General features: G+C 35.4%; 1 protein-coding gene across 12 annotated transcripts in view; it reads left to right on the forward strand.

Annotated features, from left to right (window-relative positions):
* Positions 1–27,858, forward strand: part of PHACTR1 (phosphatase and actin regulator 1) — a 604,015-nt gene that overhangs the window by 303,003 nt on the left and 273,154 nt on the right. For 3 of the 12 annotated variants that reach the window (XM_074271807.1, XM_074271841.1, XM_074271851.1), the window contains exon 1: positions 17,088–17,402. The exons of 8 other annotated variants lie outside the window; for them this stretch is intronic. In XM_074271807.1, coding sequence (XP_074127908.1) covers positions 17,153–17,402 — 250 coding nt within the window. In that variant the 5' untranslated portion in view covers positions 17,088–17,152. Of the gene's footprint in view, positions 1–2,486; positions 5,787–17,087; positions 17,403–27,858 lie in introns of those variants that run through there. One more of the 12 variants, XM_074271878.1, reaches the window with a different exon arrangement.

The raw sequence follows: 27,858 nt of genomic DNA on the forward strand, positions 1-27,858 counted from the left end.
TTCATTTTATTTCCTCTTTCTCAAATGTATTCATGTAGGTATTTAGAGATATAAAATTTCCCCTAATAACTTCTTTGTCTACATCCCATAAGTTTTGGTATGTTGTCTCATTATTATCATTCTCTTGAATGAAATTATGGATTGTTTCTGTGATTTTTTGTTTGATCCATTCATTCTTTAGAATTAGATTATTTAATTTCCAATTGGTTTTTTAGTCTACCTTTCCCTGGCTCTTTATTAAATATAATTTTATTTCATTGTGGTCTGAAAAGGAAACATTTACTAGTTCTGACTTTCTGCATTTAGTTATGAGGTTTTTCTGCCCTAATACATGGTCAATTTTTGTGTAGGTGCTACGTACTGTGGGAAAAAAATATGTATTCCTTTCTGTCCCTATTCAATTTTCTCCAGAGGTCTATCATGTCTAGATTTTCTAGCATCCTATCAATCTCCCTAGTTTCTTTCTTGCTTATTTTGTAGTTAGATTTGTTTGATTCTGAGAGGGGAAGTTTGAGGTCTCCCATGAGAATTGTTTTGCTGTATATTCTTGTAATAGGCTTAACATCCTCTCCAAAAAAATTCTACAAGAATTTGCCTGTTCTACCACTTGGTGCATACACATTCAATATCATTACTACTTCATTATTTACAGTACCCTTTATCAAGATATACTTTCCTTCCTTATCTCTTTTAATAAGATACATTTTTACTTTTGCTTTATCTGAGTTCAGAATTGCCACCCCTATTTTTTTACTCCAGATGAAACATAATAAACACTCTTTTAGCCTTTTGCCTTTACTCTGTATGTGTCTCTTTGTGTCAAATGTGTTTCTTGTAAACAACATATTGTAGGATTCTGTTTTTTAATCCACTCTGCTATTCACTTCCATTTTGTGGGAGAGTTCAACCCATTCACACTCACAATTATGATTACCAGCTCTGTATTTTCCTCCATCCTATTATCTCCCCTGTATATACTTTTTTTTTCTCTTTCCTCTCTGTCCTTAGTCTTGTGTGGTGTGTGTGTGTGTGTCTGTGTATGTGTGTGTGTATGTGTGTGTGTTTTACCAACCCCATCCATTATTTTATCTCCTATCACTTCTCCCCCTTCTCTTACTAGTGTTTTTTTATTCATTACCTTATCTCTTATCACCCCTCATTTTTCCTAATTTTTCTGCCCTCCCTTCTATCTGTTCCTCCCTTTTGTTTTCCTTTTTCTCTTCCTACTTTTTAATAGGGTTAGATAAATTTATATACCCACCTGAATGATTATTTCCCCTTAAAACTATACTTGATGAGATCCAGCTTCAGATAATGCTTATTCCTCTCCCTTATTTTCCTCTATTGTAATAGGCCTTTTGCACCTCTTCATGTGAACTAATTTTCCCATTATATCTTCCCTTTCCTCTTTTTTCCAATGCAGACCTTTTTCTTAATGTCTTTGATTTCTTCCATGTCATCACAGAGTTCATTCATAATCACACCTTCAGTCCATGTTATGTCCCCCTCTATCTGCCCCAGTGACAGATACAGTTCTCAAGAGTTACATATATGGTTTTCCCATCTAGGAATGTAAACAGTTTAACCTTTAAATAATATACATATATTTCCTCCTATTTACCTTTCTATGCTTCTCTTGAGTCATGTGTTTGTAGATTAAATTTTCTGTTTAGTTCTGGTTTTTTCAATAGAAATGATTGAAAATTTCTTACTTCATTGAAGCTCCATTGTCTTACCTGAAAGATAATGCTATCTCACTTGGGTAGTTATTTATTGATTGTAGGCCTTTGCTTTTTGAGATATGGTATTCCAGGCCCTACAATTCTTTATTGTAGAAGCTGCCAGATCTGGGTAATCCTGACTATTGCTCCTTGATATTTGAATTTGTTTTATCTGGCAACTTGCTGTATTTTTTCCATGATAATTTAGATAATGTTTGGAAACAATGTTTCTTGAGGTTTTCCTTGTGGAATCTCTTTCCAAAGGTGATCAATGTATTCTTTCAATCAGTTTCCCCCTCTGTTTCTAGAATATTGGGGCAATTTTTCTAAATGATCTATTGTAGAATGCTATCCAGGCTCCTATTTTTGGTCATGGCCTTCAAATAGGCCAATAATTTTTAAATTGTGTCTTCTAGATCTATTTTCCAGGTTGGCTGTTTTTCCAATGGGGCATTTCACATTTTCTTCCATTGTTTCATTGTTTTTAGTTTGTTTGACTGATTCTTGCTGCCTTGCAAAATTATTAGCTTCCATTTGCGCTGTTTTTATTTTTAATGTGTGATTTTCTTAAGTTAGATTTTGTATTACTTTTTCCATTTGGTTAATTCTATTGTTTAAGAAGTGGTTTTCTTCAGACAATTTTACTCCAAGCTGTTTATTCTCTCATTTCCTTTCTTATTTTTTCTTCTACCTCTCTTATTTGCCTTTTAAAGTCTTATATGAGCACTTCCAAGAAGGCTTTTTGGGCTTGGTATGAATTCATATCATTCTTTGAGATTTCCTCTGAGGACATTCTGTCCTCATCTGAATTTGTGCTTTGGTCTGCCTTGTCACTGTAGTAGTTTTCTATGGTCCAGGTTATTTTCTGGTTTTTGCTCATTTTCTTTTCTTTTCTTTTAGTATTTCCTCTTCTTACTTTTACATTTGAACTCTGCTTCTAAAGGGGATACTCTCCCAAGCTTCCTGTGTAGCTCTGAGCCTTGACTTTGAGCACAGGGGGGTCCCTTGTGTTTGCAGGGGTAGCTTTGCCTGTTCTTTTCATGAAACAGCTTGATTTCCCAAAGTTTGAATTCTGAGCCAGGACTGGAAACTGCCCCACTGATTTGCTCCTCTATTGAACCAGAGCTGATGGTCTTAGTTGCTGGTTGGCTGTGATTAAGACACTCTCAAGAGCTTTCCCAGAACCTATCTGAGCTGGACTGAATGGATACACTTTTCACTCCAGTGAGATTTTTTTGAAGTTTTTCAGTCTACCTTGAGCTGGAGAGTGGTTTTATCCCATCAGACTCTGTTTAGAAGCTTGGTTTCATGTGGTTTTTGAGGGAAATTGGGAACACTCAAGCAGCTTCCCGACTTTACTCCTCCATCTTGGCTCCATCACTATTTTCTCATTAAGGAAAAAATGCTTTGCTGTCCTTAACATTCTTCACCAACCTCAGCTTATTTTGCATTTCATTGTTTCCCATTATATTCTTCCAGATTATGTTATATTTCTATATTATTCTTATAGGTTATATTGTACTTTTGTGTTCTAGTCATTCAATTTCAAATGTCCTTCATGTTCTCCATTCCAGCTCAATTTGCTTGCTAGCTATTCCTCCCTCATATACACCATCTTGAAATTCCATCCCATCTCCACCTTTTGCATAGGTAATCCCCATATCTTAAGCATACACCATATTCACTTTGCTTTGAGTATACTTTGTATTTCCTCACCTGTGTTATGTCTTATATGCTTCCAGATGAATATAAGCTCCTTAATAACAATAACAATCTCATTTTGCTTTTTTGCATCTCTAGTGCCATGCACATACTAGCACTTTATAAAGGTTTCTTGAATTAAATTAAATCCTCTATTTGTCCTTGCTTCCATCAATTTATGTATGCCCTTTCTAACATCTACATTATTTACTTAATTTCCTGTGTATTCATATTGGTATTTTTTTCTCCTTCATCAGAACTATCTATTTTTGTTTCCCCAGAATGTCATTCTTTTAAACATTTCAAAGAGAATTCTTGACAGACTCCTGTTAATAGAACTGAGTATTGCAACTGTATTTGCAGAACTGAGATGTCAATGGTAATAATAACAGTTAAAAGTAATTTTGGCTGTAATTGTTTAATTTTTGATCCATTGTTAATAATTATTTACTTTATGTTTTATTGTTTGTGACAGTATTAATAAATAGTGGATCCATAAAAAAAGAATGTCATTGTTTAGCATGTCTTACTGCTCCTGGGCAGATTTCTTAAAAGATTTCAGTCCTTAGCATTCTACTTTATCTTTTCTTGGAACCCATTGAAATTTGCTCTCTGAAAACAGACTACAAATTTGACAATATCTGGTTTTCTTCTCTTTCTCAACCACAAATTCTATTATGGAGTGTTCATTTCCCCTCAATGTTCCCAAAATGCCTACTTTAACACACTATTCCTTCTTAGTGGCAAAGATCAAGCCCAAAATTACTGTTCCTTCTTAGCAAAAATAAGACCTAAGATCACCCTTACAGATATAAGATTAGATGATAGCTTGATTGAAACAAAATAAACTCAAGACTAGTAGAACCCCAAATATATAGTTTAGTTGGTTCTCTATTTTCATTTTTGGGTGGTACTTTAAAATTGACAATGGTCTTCCCCCACAATAACCCTAGGAGGAAAACAGTCCAATTACAATAATACATATTTTACAAATGATGAAAGTAAAGCTGGAGAGGTGCTCGAAGAATAACTTACCCAGCATTATTTAACTGACATTAGAATTCTCATGGATTTTCTGACATGTTCTTGTATTTCATATTGCCTTTCATAGCTTATTATGTTTTTCCTTAGTGAGTGAATACTACCTTTTCTTGAAGGTAAGATTTGGAGATGTTATACTTTTTATATAGCTGCAATACCCATTAATAGTTTCTCCATTTCAGTCTACCCACAATTGCCCACACACAGCTTGAATTCAAGAAATGATCACACTCCCTTGTAATGTGGAATTTATAGCTATATTTTATACTTAGCAAAATGGCCAGCCTGAATTTTTGCTCAAGTTACATCATTTTATTAGCTTTCTCCCACAACCAATCCTATGCAGGCATTCAATGTTATTCTGTATCCAATTTTACTGCCAATTACTACAGATTTTTGTTATGTAGTCATGAAAAATCTCACAATCTGTTGATCAATTCAATTTAAATCAAAATTTCTTAATGACTCATTGTACAAAAGGTACCCCTCTAGAAAGCTTAGGAAACAGAAGCTAAAGCAAGATAGTCCTTCCCCTCAAGGATCTTACATTCTTTGGTGAAGAAAGAGGGAGATTACATGTACAAAAATAAATAGGCATGAGGTTATTTGAAAGAGAGTATTAACAACTGGAAGGATTAATGGAAATTTCATGAAAGAGGTAGCTCCAAAACTGGACCTTGAAGGAAGATAAAGTTTCTGAAGTTTATCATTTTTTTCAAAACAAGAAAATAAATTCTTTTTATATATAAAGGCTTAAATAAATACACATAAGCAGGATATGGAATGTTGATATCGATAAACAGTTGGTCATCCAACTTACCTAGAATGTCAAATGAAAAAAGGCAACTAATGGGAGATAAGACTGTAAAGTAGTTTGGAGCCGATTATAGAAGGGTCTTAAGTACCAAGTTGAATATTTTTTATTTTATCCCCAGACATACTCCCAGTCCTCAAGTTAACTAAATGAGTATTTGTAGTTTATATTTGCTAGTATCCTTAAAGATGAATAGGACAAGGAGTTGCCAGTGTATAGGATAAAGCAAGTTTCCTTTTTTTTTTTTTTTTTTTTTTTTCATTTACTTTCATTTACATTTCAGCAAGGAAAGCAAAGCATCTGTATTCTCTAACTTTAGCCATGTAACCTTTTTCGTCATGTTTTATGATGCCATATGCTGCTGTCCTAAAATAGCACTGGGGGTCCTCTAAAGAAGAAAAAAAAGAATAGTTCTCCACATAACAGTGGTATGGAAAGTCCAATTAAGAGAAGAGAGATAAGGCAAGCTGTGTCATGTTAAAAAGAAGAGGTTAAGGACAGCAACAAAGGTAAAAACTTTTCTTCATAACAAAGTTTCACGAGAATGCATGTAGAAAATCTAACCATGGATGGTTGTTGATACATGTGCAAGTGTCTTGTCATTATAATTTTCTGAATAGCTGCCAGACCTATTTGGTTTTTACAAGAGCTGAGGGTTTGACTGGACTGATTCCGAGATCCATATTCTGAAATGAACTGAAGATACAAAGTACGAAAGTACTTTGTGTTAAAGAGCTTTTGTAGTCATATAAAAAAAAATTTGTAGTTAGATAAAAATCTCAGCAGTACTAGAAAATAACTTTTTAAGGACTTTTCAACAGAACATAATGGAATTTTTAAATAGAAGTATAAAGTGGGGCATCTCCACATCTACCCAGTCTCATCCATTCAAGGCCTCCATACCAAATGTGTGAACCAAAGAGCAATTCTTAGAAAAAAGAAACCAGTGAAAGTTAAAGACAAGATTCCCTTCCCTACCCCCAAAAGCCTTCAGACCATTTACTGGGGCATTGTAGTAGTTTCCAAGGCACAATTTAAAGGATACTATAATGGAAAGTTAGAAGCAAACTGGCAGGTAACTGCCAGGGCATAATGCTGTGTACATCCCATTCAACAAACATTTGTATTTTATTTTTGTTTGTTTTTTTGTTTACATTTAAAGCATTTTTAAAAATATTGCCTTCATTTCTACCTTTATGCAGGGAGTAGTCTCTTGCTACAAAGAATAAATAAGAACTGGGCAGAGAAGGAGCAAAGCTAATCTAATCAATAAATAAGCTGACTGAAAATAGATAATATGTTCACTGTTCCGTATTCATACACCACTACAGCCCCACTACCCTCAGCCTTTGCAAAGAAGGTAGGGAGGTTTATTTGTGCATTTTGCCCCTCTCTTCTTCAGCTCCAAGTGTCATTAGCTTACATTCAATACTATTTCACTGGGTGTTTGTGTTTTACTTTTTTTTTTTTTTCAAGATCAGTATTTTAGTCCTTAGGATGGTGTCAGTTGGTCTAACAGCACATCATCAGAGTGTCTCCTCTCTAGAAACACAGCATCATCATAAATGATATCAGTAATTTTTGAGCCAAATCACTCTCTGAGTGTCAGACTAAGGTTATTAAAGCACTTGTCAAAGATGCAGCAATGTTGTGCTGCATTGGTTCTTTTTTCCCAAGCAACTCATTAAAAATCAAGAATTCTCTTCTAATTAGAAAAGTAGTTAAGTTAGTAACATTATCTCATATATGCTGTGTTTTAAGGTCTTCAAAACCATTTTCTTATAACAGCTCTAGTTCTAGTTCAAATTTAGGTTCAAATCCAGAATGTAGTGCCTAAATTCCATTAAATAAAGCATTTAAACTCTATAAGTCTCAGTTTCCTTATCTATAGAATGAAAGCATTGGGCTCTGGTATCAGAGATTGCTTTCAACACTAAAAACTTTTTGAAATGAGTTGTACAAATATAATTATTTCCATTTTACAAATAAGGAAAATGAAGTTCAGAGAAATTAAATGACTTCTGACAGGTGTCACCAAGTGTAAAAAAAAAAAAAAAGCTACAACTAGATTAGAGACTGGTGAGTGTTCTTTCTACTAGCCATATTATCCCATATTTTTATGCTCAATTATTTATGTAACTGTTGGAGGTGGGGTGAATCCTAGTAAAAAGAGTTTTATGTGAACATGTGTGTATCAATAGATGGCACTATTAAGTAGGGTTTGGCATTATGAGAGACACTAAAAGTTCTGTTTCTTCTCACCTCTAGAATTTGATCTGTCCCCAGAAGGTTTTAGCACTCTTCCAAAACTGGACCTTTCTTGTCTCATTTGACATCCCAAGACACATGACTTTTTCTTGGTTCATGCCTCCATTTTACCTTGTATCCTAGAGATCAGATAATTGTTATTCAATGCTATCTGAGTCATCTCTTTATTGAGACTCAATACCTTAGAAATGAACACTCCCAAATCAAATGCTTTCTCTGTCTGTTATTTAGTAGTATAGAAGAATTATTTATGGAAAGAAAAACTTAAGTTTTTTTCTCTTATTCAGCTCAGACCCCAGCTAAGAGGAAAAACATCAATTTCAGTATTAAACAAGACTGTGTATTGAAATTTTATCCACTGACTTCTACCACTATAATCCCTTTGTATTCAATTAACAGATAGATATGTCACAAAGCATTATATGGATAAATGTTTACAATACGCCACTATGCTATCCTATCCCATGATGTCTTGCTATTTTAATAATAACAATTTAGGGAGAGATCAGTGTGTTCATTGTAAAGATATGAGTGGGCATAAAATGGATAAAAGAAAACTTTTTGGCAACAATTCAGCGTATATAATTTATGGTAGAGAAAAATAAAAAATAGAGATTATTTTAAAAAGAGAAAAAAATTGTCCATGAAGACCCCTTCAATCATAGGCACCAGAGGAAGGAAAGGAAGGGAAGAGAGTTAAATCTTCATTATCCTTTTTCTCAAGGTATGATAATAGCCAGCAAGAATCTTCCTTTTAGGATAGGGAAAAAGTAACATTCTTTGCCCAGAATTAAAATTCCTAGATTTCATTATTAGGTTTCAAAGGCTTTCCCCCTATAAAGATTTCTGAATGCCCATTATATTATGTATAGATAATTTTGTTGGGGAAAAAGAAGTAGATATGTTCTTTATCTTGATACCCAGCAAGTAGTATGCGTAACTTATAGCCTTAGCATTTTGACTGAGGATGATAAGTGACTTGCCTAGGGTCACATAGGCAATATACATATACATATATACATACATATATATATATATACATATACATACATATATATATATATACATATATATATATATATATATATATATATATATATATATATATATATATATATATATATATATATATATATATATATATATGTATGTATATATACATATCAGAGACAGGACTGGAAACTAAGTTGACCTGACATCAATACCAGTATAATAGTAGCTGTCTCTAATCTATATGATATATTATGCTCTGTTTTTTCCTCAATTAAAAAATAATATTTTATTTTCTCCCAATTACATGTAAAAACAATTTTCAACATATGTTTTTAAAATTGAGTTTCTAATTCTCTCCTTTCCTCCTCCCTCCCCTTATTAAGAAGGCAAGCAAGTTAATATAGGTTGTACTTTTGTAATCATACAAAACACATTTCCATATTAGTTATGTTGTAAAAGAAAACATAGACCAAAATAAAGAAAGTAAAAAAGTATGCTTTGATCCATCCTCAGACTCCATTGGTTCTTTCTCTGGGGATGAATAGATTATAAATCCTTTGTAGTTTTCTTGGATCACTGTATTGCTTAGAATAGATAAATAATTCATAATTGATCATCTTACAATATTGTCATTACTGTGTACAATGTTCTCTTGGTTTTTTACTCATTTCACTTTGTATCAGTTCATGTAAATTTCTCCAAGTTTTTCAGAGAGCTTTTAGCTCCTCATTTCTTATATCACAATAGTATTCCATCATAATCATATGCTACATATCATTTAGCCATTCTCCTGCTAATGGACATCCCCTCAATTTTCAATTCTTTGCCACCAGAAACTACTCTACATAATTATTAGTGTCAATAGACAATGCATTTGTGTCTCAGTTTTTCTATATCCCGTCTAACATTTATCATTCTTCTTTTCTGTCCTATTAGTCAATCTAAAAAGTATGAGGTAGTAGTACCTCAATATTGTTTTGATATGCATTTCTACAATCAATAGTGAGTGAGAGGTTTTTATCATTTGGCTATAGATAGCTTATTACTTCATCTGAAAACTGGCTGTTCATATTTTTGGTCATTTTGATCTCTTTGCTAAAGTGGGGCTCTGCTTCCAGGGTAGAAGGTATACTGTCCCAAGTTTCATGGGTACAGTGTAGCTGTTTTGAGAAATACTTCTAGAGACTTGCATATTTTCAGTTTTTTCCAAGGGGATATGATCTAAGGAAAGTGTGTTTACTACTCTCTTGGACTTTGCTCTGGTCTGTGAGTGACCACAACCTTTCTTTTCTTCCCTGGAATTGTGCTGAGGGTCCCTGCTCCATTTCTCTGCTGTGCTAGTAGTATATGGGCAGAGAAACAGAGTGATGTCCCCAATGTTAGCAAAGAGACCGTTGTAATTTCCTATTTGACCCCCTTATGGTCTGTGGGGCTGAGAGCTCCAGAAGCAGGTGCCAATTCATTCACTCTCAAGGCCTGCTCATCGTTTGTTAGGGCCTGCACCAAACTGTTACTCCACTCTTGCCCTGGTGCAACACACCTTTCCTGCCAAACTTTTAATTTGTCTTGGACTGGAAAAATGTTTCATCCCATCATTTTGTGGGTTCTGCCACTCTAGGATATATCTTAGAGCATCATTTAAAGATTTTTGAGGAAGATTGGGGAAAAGCTCAGGGGAGTCCCTGTTTCTTCCATATTGGCTCTACCCATGATACTCTATTTTTAATACTCCAAACTTGGGGGATTATAAAGATATGAGTGGGCAGCTGAAGAAATCCTGGAGGGAAAGAGAAGCTGAATGCATCAGATTTAAATTTACAGAAAAGGGAAAAAAAACCATCAGGCTAGGAAATGAATAAAAGTGAACTTTTCTGGCAACAATTCAGTATATATAAACTAACAGTTCTGAGAACACTATTGAACCCTTTGGCTTCATGGTGGAATTTAGCTATAGTTTGATTCTGGCTGGATTTAATAATAATACTTGTGTCACTTTAGAAGATTTCTTAATGAATATCCGAGCACTTCCAAGTCATTTCAAAATTTAAATCCTCAGTCTTGCTTTTAAGGTTAAAAACTATTCATAGACTCGATAGTTTGGGGAATCATTAATGACTGATTTTTTGGAATTAAATGATCACCATCATAAGTTCATAGAGTCAAGAGCAAAATCCAGGTCTAACATGTATATCTGTTGCTTTGCTTCTCTCAGCCAAGATTATCTTTAGTATCTTAAGGCCTGATAAAAGTTATAGCTGGTTAGTTAGGTGGTACAATGGACAGACCATGGGGCCTGGAGACAGGAAGATCTAAATTCAAACTCAGCCATAGACGCTTACTAGCTGTGTGACCTTCCTATTTGCCTCAGTTCCTTATCCTTAAAATGGGGCCACAGTGGAGAAGGAAATGACAAATCATTCCAATATCTCTGCCAAGTAAACCCCATGAACAAAGTCCATGGAGTCATGTAGAGTTGGACATGATTGAACATCAAGAAATTTTAGTCACATTCCTTCATTGTTGTATTTTCTTCTGAAAACACCCCACTTGAGTTCTCTGATATACCCAAGTAATACCGATTATTGCCTGGCACAATCATTACTTCCCCCAATCTCTGACCTTACTTTGCCCTCCTTGTTTTTTGCTTTCTGCAAGATAATTTCTTTTCCTACCTTCAAAATGTAATTTAAAGTTTACCTGCACTTTTACAGTTTTCTCTAAGTATCCCTCTCTGTTTTTGATCACTCCAGAATCCCTATCATCTCTCAGGGCTTATAAACATAACTCTGTAATACTTATAGTAATGTCATTTCAGTTGGGTCTGATTCTTCATGACCGCATTTACAGTTTTCTTGGCAAAAATAATGGAAACAGCTTTTCCATTTTTTTCTCCACTTATTTTACAGATGAGGAAACTGAAGCAAACAGAGTAAAGTGACTTGTCCAGGGTTACTCAGCTAATAAGTATCTGACTTCAGATTTGAACTCGGGGCTTCTTGTCTCATGAACTAGTGCTTTATCCCCTGAGCCACCTAGCTGCATTTACTATAGGCCTACTATGTGCAACTATGCTAGATATATGCTTTTTAGCTGAAAGTTCTACTCTGATGTATTCCCATTAGATACCCATCATCCCCTTCTCTCTTTCAATACTTTTTAAGCTTCTAGAAGGCATCATGTTATATGTCCTTTATCCCTCTTCTTAGTGCTCATGCAGTTGATCCTAATTACATATATATGTACATAAATATATAAATATATATTTATGTATGTGTATGGATGTATTTATATGTATATGTGTGTATGTATGTTTGTATACATATTTCTACACTGTGTAATATCCTAGTGGGAGAATTCCAACCCTATGCAGCTGCAAGAAGAGATAGTCCCAGATTCCTGGTACGTTTCAGAAGGTGTCACAGAACAAGCAGGTGCGCCATCCCAGCATGTGACTCCCAAACATTGCCTTTCTCTAGTCTCATAGTGCTTTGTCAATAGCTGCTGTTATCTGTCCCTTCTGTTTTCTTTTTCTTTTTTAAAAGCCAAAAAAGACCACCATTTTTTCCCTCTAGGAATACTGCAGTATGCTAATTTCCTTCCATTATCTGTGCAAGGAGTTTGATTAGCAGCAGCAACAGCAGGCTCTAGCCATAATTATGTAGACCATAATTGAACATATTTTTGTCTTATGGGCTGAGGCAAATGCAGATTCTTTATAAGGCGATCCTGGCATTGAATGCCATTGGCTTGTTATATTAGAATAGTGTTGGCAGATGGTTTAAGGAAAACCTATATACTAAGTACACATGGCATCTGTATGTTAAAAGACAAGACCTGGGAGGGCTTTCTTTTCCCCCTGATGTTAATTCAGTTAAGAGTTGGCAACAAGAGAATTATAAAAAGGGCAAAAAAATGCCCAACTCTAAGAAGTGTATATTAAGCATCAAATGTGTTCCAGGGATTACACTAGGTGCTGAGTATATAAAGATGGAAAAAGACACATTTGCTTCCCCCAGAGAGCTCACAATCTAATGGAAGGGATAAGTTATGCACAAATGAATATTGTATGTGATCACATTCAGAGCAGCGAGGTAGTAAAATGAATAGAGCACTGGGCCTGGAGTTGAGATCTGAGTTCAAATCTAGCTTCAAAAACTTATTAGTTGTGTGACCCTGAACAAGTCACTTAAGTCCTATGTGCCTCAATTCTTCCTTTGTAAGATGGGGACACATGGAAGAAAGAAACTACTTTTGTGGGAGAAAGATACTACTCCAGTATCTTTGCCAAAAAAAACCTCATAGGGTCACATAGAATTGGAAACAACTGAAGAACTGAATAACCACAGCAAGTACAAAAGAGAACTAGAATGGAACTTTTATATGTAGAGATATGGAAGTTCATATAACTTAGAAGACATCTAGTTCAAATCTTTATTTTATAATCACTAGAGATAGTGAGTGATTTTCCCCAAAATCACATAGCTGTGAAGGACAAAGCCAGATTTAAATTTAAATATTTGATTTCAAAGGCAAGGAATCCTCTATAATATGGCTTAGCCACATTATACCTGAAATGGGCCCTTTAGGAAGAAAAGGAATTTAGTACCTAGAGATGTGACGAAATACTGAATCTCTTGATCCCTCCTTTATCAAATATTTCAGAAGAGATGAATGGAAGAACAGAACTTTTCTCTGTATTTCTATTCCCAATGTTTAGCACATCGTAGGCACAAAAAAAAATAGGATTTTTGGTTGTTTAAGTTAGGTAGGGGAGTTCATGGATTAGATGGCATCTAAAATACCTTTGGACTTCAAAATTCCATGACTTACCTTCTCTTCCAGCAATAGCACAAAGTGTTTCTTAGCTCTTGAAACTACACATAATTCTCCCACAGTCCAAGCTAAGGAATTAGGGGCTGAGGCTATGTATTTAGCAGTTACTTCAATTAAATTGAAGATATGTTACTTTTTAAAAGGCATGTGGTTTTTCATACTTTCTTGCTCTATCTCTCTGTGTCTCTATGTGTGCCTCTGTCTGTCTCTGTGTCTCTTAGTCTGTGTCTTTCTGTCTGACTTTCTCACCTGTCATGATCTATTCTTATTAAAGACACCTGTTTGTCTTTTCAAAAACCCAAGAATATCTCTTAACATATGAAGCCAGATAAGGAATCATTGATTGATCTAATCAGATTCGGATTTTTCAAGGTGAACACCTCAGATACTTGCAATAAATGCAAATCAGGGATTATTTCTTTCTTGATTGTTTTTATGTAAAGTGTTAATAATATCTATTAAACTTAAAAGTGATTGCATGTGCTTTTTTGGAGAGCATTAATGATAAATATTTATGAGTATACGCTTGCTTATGTATGTGTATAACTTCTTGAACAATATATATTCTGTATATATTTGTAGAGAGTAGAGATTATTTTATTCTTTGTATTTGTATACTCAGTATTTAGCACAGCGCCTAACATGTGGTGGGCATTTTATTGATTGATAAGAATATACTATATATGGATACATGTGTATATGTATGTATACATATATTTATGTATCTATAGAAGATAGCAAAAAGAGGATAACATTGGATATGCTTTCTGTAATCTAGTACAATACAACATCTGCTTATATCTAGTACCAGATTATTCCAGTTACTCTTAGTACAATATTAGAGAGATTTCATAGGTAGTTGTTTCACGGTTCAGATTTCAAATTATTTCTTTTCCAAATGTGCCCTACTGGCATCCCTATTTACCATCCTTATACAGCAAAATAAGAAGTTGTGCCACTGATGTCTTAAATCTGAAATCTGACACAACACAGTGCATATATCCTCTAAGATCTTCCTAGCTACCATCAGGTCTGAACTCAATGCTCCTTCCTAAAAACCTGGGCTCAGATTCATTACTGATCATTGCATAATTAATTTTCCCTACCCTTCTTTGCTATGATTTTTATATATGTTTTAATTATTTTTTTAAAATTTACAATCCACATAATTCTTGATTTTCTGAAATGTTTTACTCATTTTTTACATTTTTATACATTTATACAAATGTAATTTATACATCATATATTTTTAAAATTTTTTAATGGTTTTTATTTACCAGATATATGCATGGGTAATTTTACAACATTGACAATTGCCAAACCTTTTGTTCTAATTTTTCCCCTCCTTCCCCCCCACCCTAGATGGCAGGTGGACCAATACATGTTAAATATGTTAAAGTATAAATTAAATACAATATATATACATTATATTTTTAATACTCTACCAGTTCTTATGTTTCAAAAATAAAAATAGACAATTTTAATAGCTTGTTTAAAATTGCACATTTAAAACAAATTAAAATACTAAAAAATATTTAAAATAATGATGAAAAATAATGATTTTTCATTTTTGATGGTATAATATTTTAAAAGAGGTTTTGTTGGGTATGCCACCATAGTTTTCTTTAACAAAAAAAATTCAAATAATATAAAAGACCTCCCAGTCTCCCTCCCAAATTATGGGTGCTTGGAGCCCCCAGAAAGCCTTATTTGCAGCTCAAGCTGCATGACAAACAGGACTTTTCCCATCCTTGAATTTGGGCTTGTAATCACCCAGGAACTAAGTGACATAAATCTATGGATAATTTGAAAAGTCATTAGGCATTTGTTTAGTAATAGAGACTAGAGGTCAAAAGTTATTCAACCTTTTGATACATACTGAAAATGCGGTAGTTAAGGTCAAATTGTATATAAGAGGCAGACCTGAGTCCTTTGCTCCCTGACAGATTTCTTTTCCAGTAGGTCATAGAATCTGGACACCAGCATTTTTCTGAAAAAAGTGAAGTGATGATAGCTTATACTTGTTTTCCTATTAAACTAGATCAAACAGTCTCTATGACTTGAATGTGGTATTTTCCAGACAAAAGTACTTGTAAGTAATAACTATAGGGATAAATAGTAGCAAAATAAGATTATTTAGGGTGAGACTAGCCTCCCCCACCCCATCTACTGCCCCAAGACATACACCCTCAAATCAACTTTCAGAAACAAATTCAAGGGGGGGGGAGTAAATTTGGGAAGGGGGCAATGGAGATCACTTGCAAGTTGCCTTAGAAGGGAAAAGATAGAAATGGGCTCTCTGATCTTTGTGATTTTAACAAATTATTCTTGTTAATTGAAAGGCAACATGAACAGTAGATAGAGAGAGGGTCTGTAAGTCAAGATCTCAGGTTAAGACTGGCATCTGATACATACTGGCTCTGTGACTTGGGACAAGTCACTTAATTAACTTCCTAGAGCTCTAGACAACTTTCTAAGAGTTTAAGTTGCAAAAAAAAAAAAAAAAAAAAAAAAAGTGCTGATTTGCATTGTTGGAGATACTAAATCGCTAAATACTAAAATCACAGGTTGAGTCCCTATCCCGTATTTTTGCTAAACTTATTTTTTTCTTGTGGATAAAATACTACCAGTGCCTCAAAATTGTGGCACCCTGCAATCCCCCTGCCCTAGTTATGCTTCTTTATCTGTGGATGTCTGCATTTGTACTTCTCAGGCTTTGGAGGGTGGGTAGCAATTGAGCCACTTTTGGACACTCTCCCGAAATGCCTGGTTTGAGATCATGCCCACCCTGCCCTACAGGACTATTTAACCTTGAATAACTGGCAAGAACATCGCAATCTTTCAGATGAAACGACTTTGATGGAAAAGAGTGAAGGCAAAGGTTATTGTTTTCAGCTAGAATTAACAATGCCTCTTTAGCGCCCGTGGATTATTTGCCTTATTTTAAGAATCTGTCATGTATTTAGAATTTAATTTGGTGTCCCTTATCGTTGCTGAGCTTTATCGGGGATGCTAGCACAGCCGGAGGGGTTTTCGATTAACCCAATTAAAGAAAATATTAACTTTAAGGGGGGAGGGGCATCTTCATTGAACAGACTAGAAGGGCTAACTAACAGTTGTCTTCCCCGGCAGTCTGGCACCTTGGTCCTGTCAGAAGCTGGGGCTGCAGGTTGGCTCTGAGAATCAGTGATACGGTGAAATGCCGGTGATATTGAAATGTCTCGTCTGCCTGCTAGGGTGGAAGTAATGTGCTGCTGGCGCTTGGCTTGAGGAGGGTAGATTATTCCACTCCACAGATGGGCACCCCGGTCCTCTCCAGAGGGTTCATAATGACGGGGCTTCTGGGCGATGATACTTACCCGGGAGGGAGATGGGTGGCCAAGGTAGCCGGGGAGGGCGGAAAAAGGACCAAGCTCTGATTTGCTGCTGAAGATGCTTAAGTTGGGAAGAGGGGGAGGGAAGAAGTGCAAGACAAACGGTGCATCTGAGATCCAGGGAGGTGAGAAGCACCTCAGGTAGGTTCGAGGACTTCACTTGCTGGGGGCAACCTCCGGCTGAGATTTTGGGGATTGGTGGAGACATATAGGTCATAGAGGTCACTCAGACTTAGTTAGCGCGGCCTCCCCGCCCCCGCCCCCAGCTTCCCCTTTCACCTCCTCTCTACCTTCCCATTTCAGAGCTAGAGCGGTGCACCCCTCGGTGGGTGGGGAAAGGGGGGTGTGTATGAGGGAGCGAGTCCCCGCCGGTGTGACAGCTCAGCGCTCGGGCGGAGAGGGAGCGGATGGCCCATCACTCACCCACGGGGCAGCTTGGGATGTTTGCCTTGCCTTCGCTGGGCTGCGGGCAGGGCTCGGGGCCAGAGCCGAGCCTGGAGAAACCGAAAAGGAAAGCTTTTTATTTGATGAGGATGAAACCCCTGAAGGAGCCCGCGCCTAACAACAATGTATCCTTCGTGATCCATTGCCACCTAGGCAAGGAGATTAAACACATTTGCAGCAACTGCAGTCGCGGCGGGGAGGAGAGCCGGGACGGTGAGTGCTGGGATGTCTCCGAGCAGGGGGAGCCAGGGAGCGGCCGCAGAGAGGGAGGTTTGTTTGGGTTTCCTGGCGTGGCCGGACGCTCAGCGGGGTCGCAGAGAAAGACCCCGGGTATAAAGCACTCGGAGGACTTCTGGGGAGCGTGAGGAGAGGAGCCCTCTCCTTGCCACTGAAACTAGGTTTGAAACAGGTGAACAAGGACCAGACAACTCCGTTTTGATCCCTCCTGGGGAGGGTCGGTGGACTTGGCCAGGCGTGTGGTGGCTGGGGTCCCTTTTATTTGCCCTGTCTGCTCTCACCCCACCCAAACTTTCAGCCTCTATGGAAGGAGGCGTTGCTGAGCTTCACTGTCGGGAGGCTCGGATGTTCTGCAATATGGCTTTGGGGTGTGGTGGCTGCACCCCAGGCTGCCCCTCAGAGGCTGGGGTAATATTTCAGGAGAGGGAAATAGGGCCTGGGGTCTTTGACAGCTCTGAGAGCTCTGAAGGAGCCAAACATCCTGAATCCTGCAGGGGGGAGAGGGGAGACACCTCGGTGGGCAGGCTGAGGGCATCTGTGTCCACAGCCCTTCCCACTATCTAAGCTTAAATAGAGCAATTAAGTTAATTTTTCAAGAACCACCAAAAAGAACTTGAAATTAAGATTGGCTTGCTGTGGTTCAGGCGCCTTCCCGTGCAGGTTGTCACCAAATAGGATGGCATTTCCTTGTGCATTTGAAGGGAGTCCGGGGTCTTTCTGATACTGTCTGAACATGTCTCACGGATCTGAAGGTCAGAGAAAAGTTTCGGGATGCAAACATTAGCGGTCACCATAAGGACTGAGTGTTAAGAACCTCCTTTTCTTTTCTGCCCTTGTACCTGCTAGGTTTCTCTGGTGAAGGAAATGTTCACACAAGCAGAGATGGTTTAGTTTGTTCCAACCAGAGCAGCGAATATTACCGAGAACTCTCTTCTGTCAACCAGTGGAGTTCAGTGTAATGAAGTAAGGAGGGCTTCACTAATGTCTTTTCAAAATTAGAGTCCTGCTAGTGTAATTATACTTTTCTTTGATTAAACTGCCAGGGAGACTGTATGCAATGGCTTTTCAGCTTAGACTGGAGAGAACCTGGGACTGCACTGAAAAGGATGCTTTTTCTGGCAATACTAAGAGTTACTACTGGGGGTTGTTACATAGGTGTGTTTCATAATTTGGCAGTTGTTACTCTTACTTCTTCCTGGTGACTGCAAATCAAATCCTTTATGATATGTACACAAAGCATTTATATTGGGATACAGACTAAGGCGGTTTTTTGTACTGGAGAAACTCAGGCTGTTAGTTTAGCTAAATTGATTCCCCTGAAGAAAAACTGTCAACACCCTTCACAGATTTGTCTCAGTTGAGTATTTCTAAATGTTGGCAAAACCAGAAAGGAGCATCATTTACTCATGAATGCATGTATGTGTACAAATACAAACACAGTAACTGACTATGTTCAATAGTGTGTGTGTGTGTGTCTATTTTCTGCACTCCTAGTAGTATTAAGGCATAAATTGTACTGCTCACAGCAGGAATTTCTTCTTATCTGCATTGACTCTACAGTCTCTAATCATTCAGAAGGATTTGAGGAGGTAAGGATGCCTCCTTTAATATCAAAGTACTTAATTTCAGAAGAGTCTAACCACAGAGATTATATTGGTTTCTCTGTGAAAGAACACTGAGATGTCTTACAGTTATTAGTTTGCATGGATGAAGCTGCCTACCTGAATGTATTGGGAGTTCACTTAAACCTTTAAAGAGAATGAGGTCAAATTTAACCTTTTGCTTTTAATGAAAAAGTGATTGAGTCCTCTGGGGAAAAATCTGTTTATGTGGTATGGCCTTTTAAAAGTCCAGATAAACCTGAAATTTTTGCAAGGCAAACAGAGTTTGGTGAATTGTTTAACAATTAACCTTATGATATTCTAATAGTGAGTCAGGCAGGGGACAAACATAGATATATACCTCTAAAAAACTCTGGAAACTGAATATTTGCAGCTATAATCATATTGAAAATAAAGAAATATCAATAACCTCTTTCCTCTCTAAGTTAAGTCAATCTTATATCTCTCTAGGCCTCAGTTTCTTTTTCCTGTAAAATCAATGATATCAATAATCAATGATACCAAACTCAAACAGAACAAAGGGTCACTAAACTAAGAATATCTGGCACATATTAATATTACCTATATTTTTTGTGGTTTTATTTATTTAGATATTTCCCAATTCCACTTTAATTTGATGCTAGCCACACTTGGGAGCATTGTGGGTCACATCTAGCCTATAAGCTACATGTATTGTCATTGAATTAGATGACCTCTAAGATTCTTTCTAGCTTTCAAAATCTAGGATTTTCTGATATTTATCACTCCTTATAACATATTCTCTTAAGGGAGCATACATCTTCAAATCCATTTATCTTATATTCCACCCAATGATTTATTATTCCAGTTGCTTAGAATGAATGTTATTCAGCTCTGGGATTGAGCTTCCATGCTGTATGCCATGAGAGAGAGCATATTTTTGTGACTGATGTCAACAGTTCAAAAATATTAGAGATTGGTTGTTGTTTTTTTAATGAGATGTCACTCATTTTTGTGATTCTAAGCAGATCCATTGCTTCTGTTCTTACCTTTTTCATTGTTGAGCCCATAGACTTTGCCAAAGCTATTGTGTTTAAGCAGTTTTCTTCATTCATAAAACAGCAGTCATGTTAGTAATTTTCCTAAAGTATTTTGAAATAATTTCAAACAGCAATCCATGACAAAATTCTTAGTGTTATGTTCCATAAGTTTCCATAAAAGAGAAAAAAGTCAAGTGAGGTTGTTTGTGCACATATCAGTGTATTGGTGTTTTGATGTGTCTGTCATATTATAGAAAAGCTTATATATATAATATGTATATATATATACATATATATATATGCATATGCTATAATACAACCATGTCTTCGTGTTCTGTGCTATTCTCGTCCTCATTTTTTCATAAATCATATGGAGGATCTACTTAGGATTCTGAAGGTGGTCTTCCGAGTCTTTTATCATTTTGTGATACCAATGCCATACTCAATTCTATATTTCTTTCTCACATTTTGACTACTCTGTCTCTATTTCCATTTATGTGTGCACTTTATGGTATCTTTCACAGCATTATTTGTGCCTAGTTCAGATATGGTTTAACACAACCTGCTTATGTTCACCATTCTGAGAACATGGTAGGCCATGATTTTGCTGTCATAGAGCAGGAACACTTGAAATTGCTTAAAAGTGAAACATTTTCCAACCTACTTTTTTCCTCCTCTGTGTATTTTTCTCTGTGTATTCATATGCACACACAAACACACACACACATACACACATATACATACTTGAAAACTTATTTTTAATATGCTTAGAGTAATAGTTTCTAATATCCACAAACCTAGCAACAGAGCATTGTTAATTTTCCTTCATTTGATTCTTTAAAAAAAAATTAAAACCTATAAAAGAAACACATTTACCTGTACTTTTCAATATATCCCTTAGTCTGTTTAATAACTTTTAATAATTTTAATTTAATAATTTTGTTTAGAACTTGAATTTTAATACAGGGTATGAATCCAGTATTTGATTACACTTGTAGAGATGGGTAGGATAAAAAGCCAGTTAGAGAAGCAAAGAAGGGGAAAGGAGGGGTGGGTATGGGGATGTGAATAATAATAATACAAGAACCAGAGATTTATCTGAGGATACAGAAATAAGCTTAATTTAAGTAGAGCAATGTTGGCAAAGAACCACTGACTCTGGCTCTACTGACTTTCATCTCATAAGTGAAAAGTCACACACACTACACACTACACACACACACACACACACACACACACACACACATACATACACACACAATGTTATTGTTTGAAAATATAGTGCAAAATAAACAAGTAATTTATTTAGAATATCCACAACACACAAACTCAGTATTATCCCTAAACCTATAGCATTGCAAAGGGCTTCAATATTATTTAAATAAATAAACACTTATTCAAACCTTGGTATAGGTGAAGTATTGGTAACACAAAGATAAAAACAAATTCTGACCCTCAAGAAGCTTCTGCTTTATTGGAAAATTATGATACATATATGAGAATAAGTAAATATGAAAATTTACAAAGTCATGTTTTCAGAAATTTCAAGAGGGAGATTGTGATTAATTGGGGATGATACAAAAGGTTTTATGTTGAAGGTAGCACCTGAACTGTGAGATGAAGAAGCCAGAGATATTTTGAGGCAGAAATTGGGAGGGAGTGCATTCCAGGCACAAAAACAGAAGTAAATAGCAGACAAAACTCTGTGCATGAGGAATAGTTATCAGACTACTTGGACTGAAAAAGAGAGTATAGGTAGAGAAACATGGAAATAAGATTGGAAAAGTAAGTGAGAGCTAGATTATTGAGGATTTTAAATGTTAGACTGAAATGTGTGTATTTTATTTTAAAGTTAATGGGAATCCATTGAAATGGATTTAATAATAAATGGATTACATTTCAATGTAATAAGAATCCATGAAAAAAAAAATTAAGTGGAGGTGAGAGGAAAGTGACAGCTAGATTTGTGTTTTAGGAATATCAAGTTAACAATAGTATGGAAAATGCATTGGAGAATGGAAAGGCTAGAGGCAAGAAGACTTCTATACATAAGTGAGAGTAATCTGGGGTAGAAAAGACTGGGAATGACTTCAGAGAAGTAAGAATGAAAAACTTGAAAAATGATTGAATATAGTAATTGAAGTAGGCAGAAGAGTTCAAGGTTGATAATATGGGTAATGAGAAGGATAGGAATATCCTCAGAAGAAATAGAGAAGTTTAAAATGATGATGATAATGATGTGTGTGTGTATGTGTGTGAAGAAATGCAATAAATTTTATTGTGTGTGGGCATGTTGAGTCTGAGATGTTTATATGACATCTAACTGAAGAGATCCAAAAGGTAGGTGGCAATACAGAACTGGAATTCATTTCAAGAGAGAGGTGAAGGTTCTCTATGGATATATATAAATACATGCATATATTTGTGTGAGGTGGGGGAGAGGGAAAGAGAGAGAGAGTTGGGATTTATTGGTGTTTAGATGATAATTGAATCCATGATAACTCATAAAGTTACCAAAAGTATACAGTGCAGAGGACCCTGGAAAAGCCTTGAGAAATACCTACATTTAATAGGTTGAAGAAAGAGAATAATCCAGCAAGGGAAACTGAGGAACCTCCAGACAGGTGGGAGGAGAACCAAGAAAAAACTAGTGTTATGGAAACGAAGAAAAGATAAGTGTCTAGGTGAAGAGGATGGTTAACAATATTAAAAGCTACAAAGACGTCAGATATAATCAGAACTGATAAAAGGTCCCTGGATTATTAGGTAAGAGATCACAGGTGACTTTGTGAGAGAGCCATGATAGTGTCATAAGTCAAATTGCAAAGCATTGAAAAGTGAGTTAAAGATGAGGAAATGGAGGCAACAAGTGTAGGCGACCTTTCTAAATTTGTCTGTGAAAGTGAAACAATATAAAGGATAATATCTTAAGGAAATGGCAGTGTCAGATGAAGAGATGTTTGTTTGTTTGTTTGTTTGTTTTTGTTTAAGGATGAAAGATAACTTGCACTTGTTTCTAATCAGTGGGGAAATAGCTAGAGGATGAAGAAAGATTAAAGATGAGTCGGAAAATAAGGAACAAACAAGATAGCAAGTTCTTCTAAGTGATGGAATGGAATCAAGAGCCAAAATATGGAAAGGGATTTTCCTTGGTGAAAAAAAGTGTCAGAACTGTAATAAAGGATGAGAAAATGTGACATAATAAATAATTTAAAAAAGGTTTAGAGGTTTCAAGCGAGGAAAAATAATTATAGTTAGCATTTTATAGTATTTTATATTTTATACAATGCTTTACATATGATGGATAGACTTTTTTAATCTCAGTAAAATAGAAATCAGGGTCTTCTATTAAGATAGAAAGGGTCTCGTAGGAAGTCTGAAATGAAAAAAGAACATTTAGAATACCTAGGTGAAATTTATAGATTCAGTCAGAACAGAATAAAAGAACTGCCATGTAATAAGAAGTGAGAACTCAGCTGTGAAGACATAACAGCAATTTGTAGTAGATCTGGTCAATGTTGGGATGACTTTATCCAGCAGTGTTTAGTAACATCTGAAGAGAAAGAAGAAGGTGGCTAATCCATGTTTGGCAAATTTGGCAATGTGTGGTTGGCAATAGGAAAAGGAGTAAGGGATTCAAAAGTAGCTGATAATATGATTGAACTGCTTAAACCTAAAGTTAACACTGAAAAAGGAAAGTGAAGGCAGAGCAAAGGTGATGGACAAGGAGAATATGGAAGAATAGGAAACTAGGGTCATGATGAGTATAAAGAATAGGTTTAGGAGGATAAAACAGGAGAGATTAAAGAATATAAAGTCATTATTGGAAAGGAATTTAGCTTTCTGGAAGCAGGAAGTAGAAAGACTGTGGTTGAAGGTCAGACAAAGAATATTACTACCCCGGATGTTTTTGAGATGGACTGAAGTTGAAAGTTATAGGAGGCTGGGAACTCAGAGTTTTCTAAGGGACATTGGTATGTACATTAAAGTTTTTTTTTTTAAACTTAATGTATGTGTATAGTAATATTGTATTTAATTTATACTTTAACATATTTGGCATGTATTGGTCAACCTGCCATCTGGGGGAGAGAATGGGGGGAAGGAGAGGAAAATTAGAACAAAAGGCTTGGCAATTGTCAATGCTGTGAAATTACCCATGCATATAACTTGTAAATAAAAAGCTACAATAAATAAAAAAATAAAAAATAAACTTAATGCAAGGCACATGAATTGGACAAAGCCACTTTCTTGTTTGTTCAGATTCATTAAAATGAAATTCTATCTCAATTCTTCTGATGTCATATGAAATTGAGTTATGTTAAAGAAAATGTGATATTTTAAAAATGGACCCACAAAAAAGACAACTACTATTAATCTTCTTGAGAAGTCTTTGCCCTTCAAAAGCTTTTTTGTGGTACCTTTAAATATTTATCTATTTAGCAAAATAGGCCAGCAGGAAAATTTTGTTTAATTGAATCTAAGTCAATTTAATTGACACCAAAAAGTGATACAAAAGGGGAGAATTGGAGAACGTGAAAGAGTTAGGAACCTCCTTTCTCTCAAAATCATAAATGAAAATAGATCACCCATGAGTGCATATTAGAAGTCAAGGAAAATATGTTGTCATTTACAAACAATTTCTGAGAAATAAATCTATTGCATTAAGCAAGGTGCACCTAAATGGGAAATACAATCAATGGGAAATGCAGGCTAGATTTAGACTCATAAAATATATGCGTTTGAACTCTACATCTAAAACTTATTAGATGCATAACTAAAGGCAAGATACCTTAGGAAACAGTCTCAGGAAAGTTGAATGATTTATTTGTTTGGGGTAAAGCATTAAGTGCCAGGGCTGAGATTCAATTTCTGCTCTTATCTTCAAGCCCTATGATCTTGGCCCTGTATTGCTATGTATGAAATCAATTGATACAATTTTAAATAACTGAAAAAAGAAATAAAATTCTAGCCATATGATTATGTAATTCTTCTTAAAGTTTAAAAAAGTTCTTTATAAGAACTGATAGTTCTCCCCTACCCCCATGTGTCTTTTTCCTTTTTGTCCATTCTCTCTCTCTCTTTCTCCTTAGTTTATATATATATATATATACATATATATATATACATATATATATATATATATGTGTGTGTGTGTGTGTATATATATATGTATATGTATATATATATGTATATATGTATATATATGTATATATGTATATATATGTATATATATACATATATATACACACATATACAAAATTATTTTAAAATTATGTACACATATAAATATTTAAGAGGGTAAAAATAATTGAAATTAAGGCAGACTATGCTGTAATTGCTGGTTGGTGTTTTCTGTATACTATGAAAAGGATAGTTTGTGGACATTTAGAAATGCAAGAAGTAATGATTAATTGCCATAATACATTCATTAAGAACAAGCCATGTCAAACTAACTTCATTAGCTTTTTTAATAGCTTAAAACAGAGTTATTATATTAGAAAATCTGAGAAATATAAAGTATATGTATGCATAGTATACATCAATTTCAGCAAAACATTTGATAACTTTATATATTCTTGTGGACAAGATGGAGAGAAGATAGTGGTCACCAGAAGGTGGCACACAATGACCCTTCGGGCCAGATACTGCCAGATGTTTGCTTTTGTACAGCCACTATTTAAAAAAAAATATTTTTAAGTAAAACTATTCTAAAATAAAGTTTCATTTTATTTTAAAATGTAAAAATCATTCTTAGCTTATGATTTGTCAGTCAGTAGGCTAGACAATAGATAGAGCTGATTAAATAGCTAGACCCCCAAAGTGATCTTTACTGTTCAATGTCATCATAGAGGAAAACCTCTTATGGGCTGAATCCACTGGAAGTGGAGCCTCTACTGGCTCCCAGTCACTGGAAGTTGGATCTGTCGTTGGTACTTTATGGATTTGGATTTGAAGCTATAGATGGCATCTTTTTGAAAATTACAGATTACAGAAAGTTAGAAGGGTGACTAATATTTTGGATGACAGAGTAAGCATCCAAAAAAGTTCTTGATGTGCTAAAGCAATGGCCCAATACATGTAAATATTAATTTAATAGGAACAAATTAAAAACCCTCTATCAGTATTTTTTAAATCAAATGTACAAGTACAGAATGGTGGAAAGTGATGGCTCCACCCTTAATAAATAGTTCAGATGAAAAAGATCCTGACGTTTTAGTTGGCTGCAAGTTTCAATAATTGGCTATGTGGAGAATATTTAATTTGGACAAAAGAAAAATAGGTAGAAACATGATAAAAATTTGAATGGTCAGTCATGTGGAAGAGAAATTACTCTTGTTGGCCACAGAAGGCAGAACTAGGAGCTATAGTAGAAGTTTCAAAGAGACAGAACTTACTTGTCATGGAAAATCTGCTAAAAATGAGTTATCCCAAAATGGAATGGCCTGCTTCCAAGAATAATGGTTTCCAGTCACTGGAAGTTGTCAAGCAAAGCCTGGATGACCCCCTCCTTAAAAGGTGGTATGGGGATGTGTTTCTGGTTCCTGGTAGGACTCTGATGGCCTCTGAATACCTTCCAGCTTCAAAGTTCTGTGAAACTAGGCTCCTGACACATAATAACCTCTGAATTATCTAATAGCACAAGTTTGTCTTTATATCAGTAAAAAACATATATGCATACTTTACAATATCTATCCATAACCAAATTAATTAATCCTTTATTCTGTCAACTTTAGAGAAGGGACTTAACAACCAAAATGGTTTTCAAAATAATTTCCAATATAAATGTTTTTGAGTGCACCAGTACATGGCACCATTATGCTAAAATTTTATTGAAATTTAAGATTCATTTCATTCTAATCCCCTTTGAAGGAAGGTTCTTTTTTTGTGATTTAGAACTGTAGAATTTTAGAGCTATAAGGGACTCTAGGAATTGTATAATGCAGGGCTTCTTGAACTTTCTTCACTTGCAACCCCTTTTTGCCCAGAAAATGTTGATGTGTCTCTGGATATGTCATGGTCATGTCCCTGATGTCATGTTCCTCTTGAAGAAAAAAAGACAAACATCATCTTTACAGATGAGGAAATTGAAGGTAAATGGAAGTTTCTGTGTATCCAAGAGAGGTGATCAGAGTTTATTGCTATTGATGTTTATTTACTAAGGAGGAAAGGTAAGAGGAAAGGGCAATGAGCCTAAGACCATAGCCCCAAGTTGGAAGTTTCAAGACTTTTATAGCAGAAAATGTTTTGGAAAAGTCAAAGAATCCAAAATTTTATGATGATCATGGCGAAAAATCAAGGACATTTTCACATGGCACTTCATTTTTAATGCAACCGTGAATATTAATCTTTACTATCTCTTCATATGTAAACGTTTTTCCACTTATTTCTATGATTTTTTTCTGTTTAAAGGCAATATTTGAATATCCACAGTATTATTTTTAAACTTGTTTTCATCTAAAAAAAACTATGTAATATATAATGCCTGAAAATTAGCCTATCCAAATGATTAATTAGTTGAAATTAATATGATACTCTACATTTATGGCCTCCAATTAGATAATACATCAATACCCATCTATTATAATGGATTACTAACGTCCAGCACTCATTCTGCTACTTTGGTTGCTATGGGAATATGCCAGCCTTTACATTTAATACTCTATAAGTACAAGACATAAGGACTAACACTTCAGTGACACTTTCCATACCTGAAGGTAGGAGAACTAGGTGAGCTGTAGAGAAGAAACCATTGAGGATTGGTCACTCAATCAAGCAGCAAACATTTACCAAATAGTTACTATGGTTCAGATG

Source organism: Sminthopsis crassicaudata, chromosome 1, assembly GCF_048593235.1.
Source record: "Sminthopsis crassicaudata isolate SCR6 chromosome 1, ASM4859323v1, whole genome shotgun sequence".
NCBI classification, from domain to species: domain Eukaryota; kingdom Metazoa; phylum Chordata; class Mammalia; order Dasyuromorphia; family Dasyuridae; genus Sminthopsis; species Sminthopsis crassicaudata.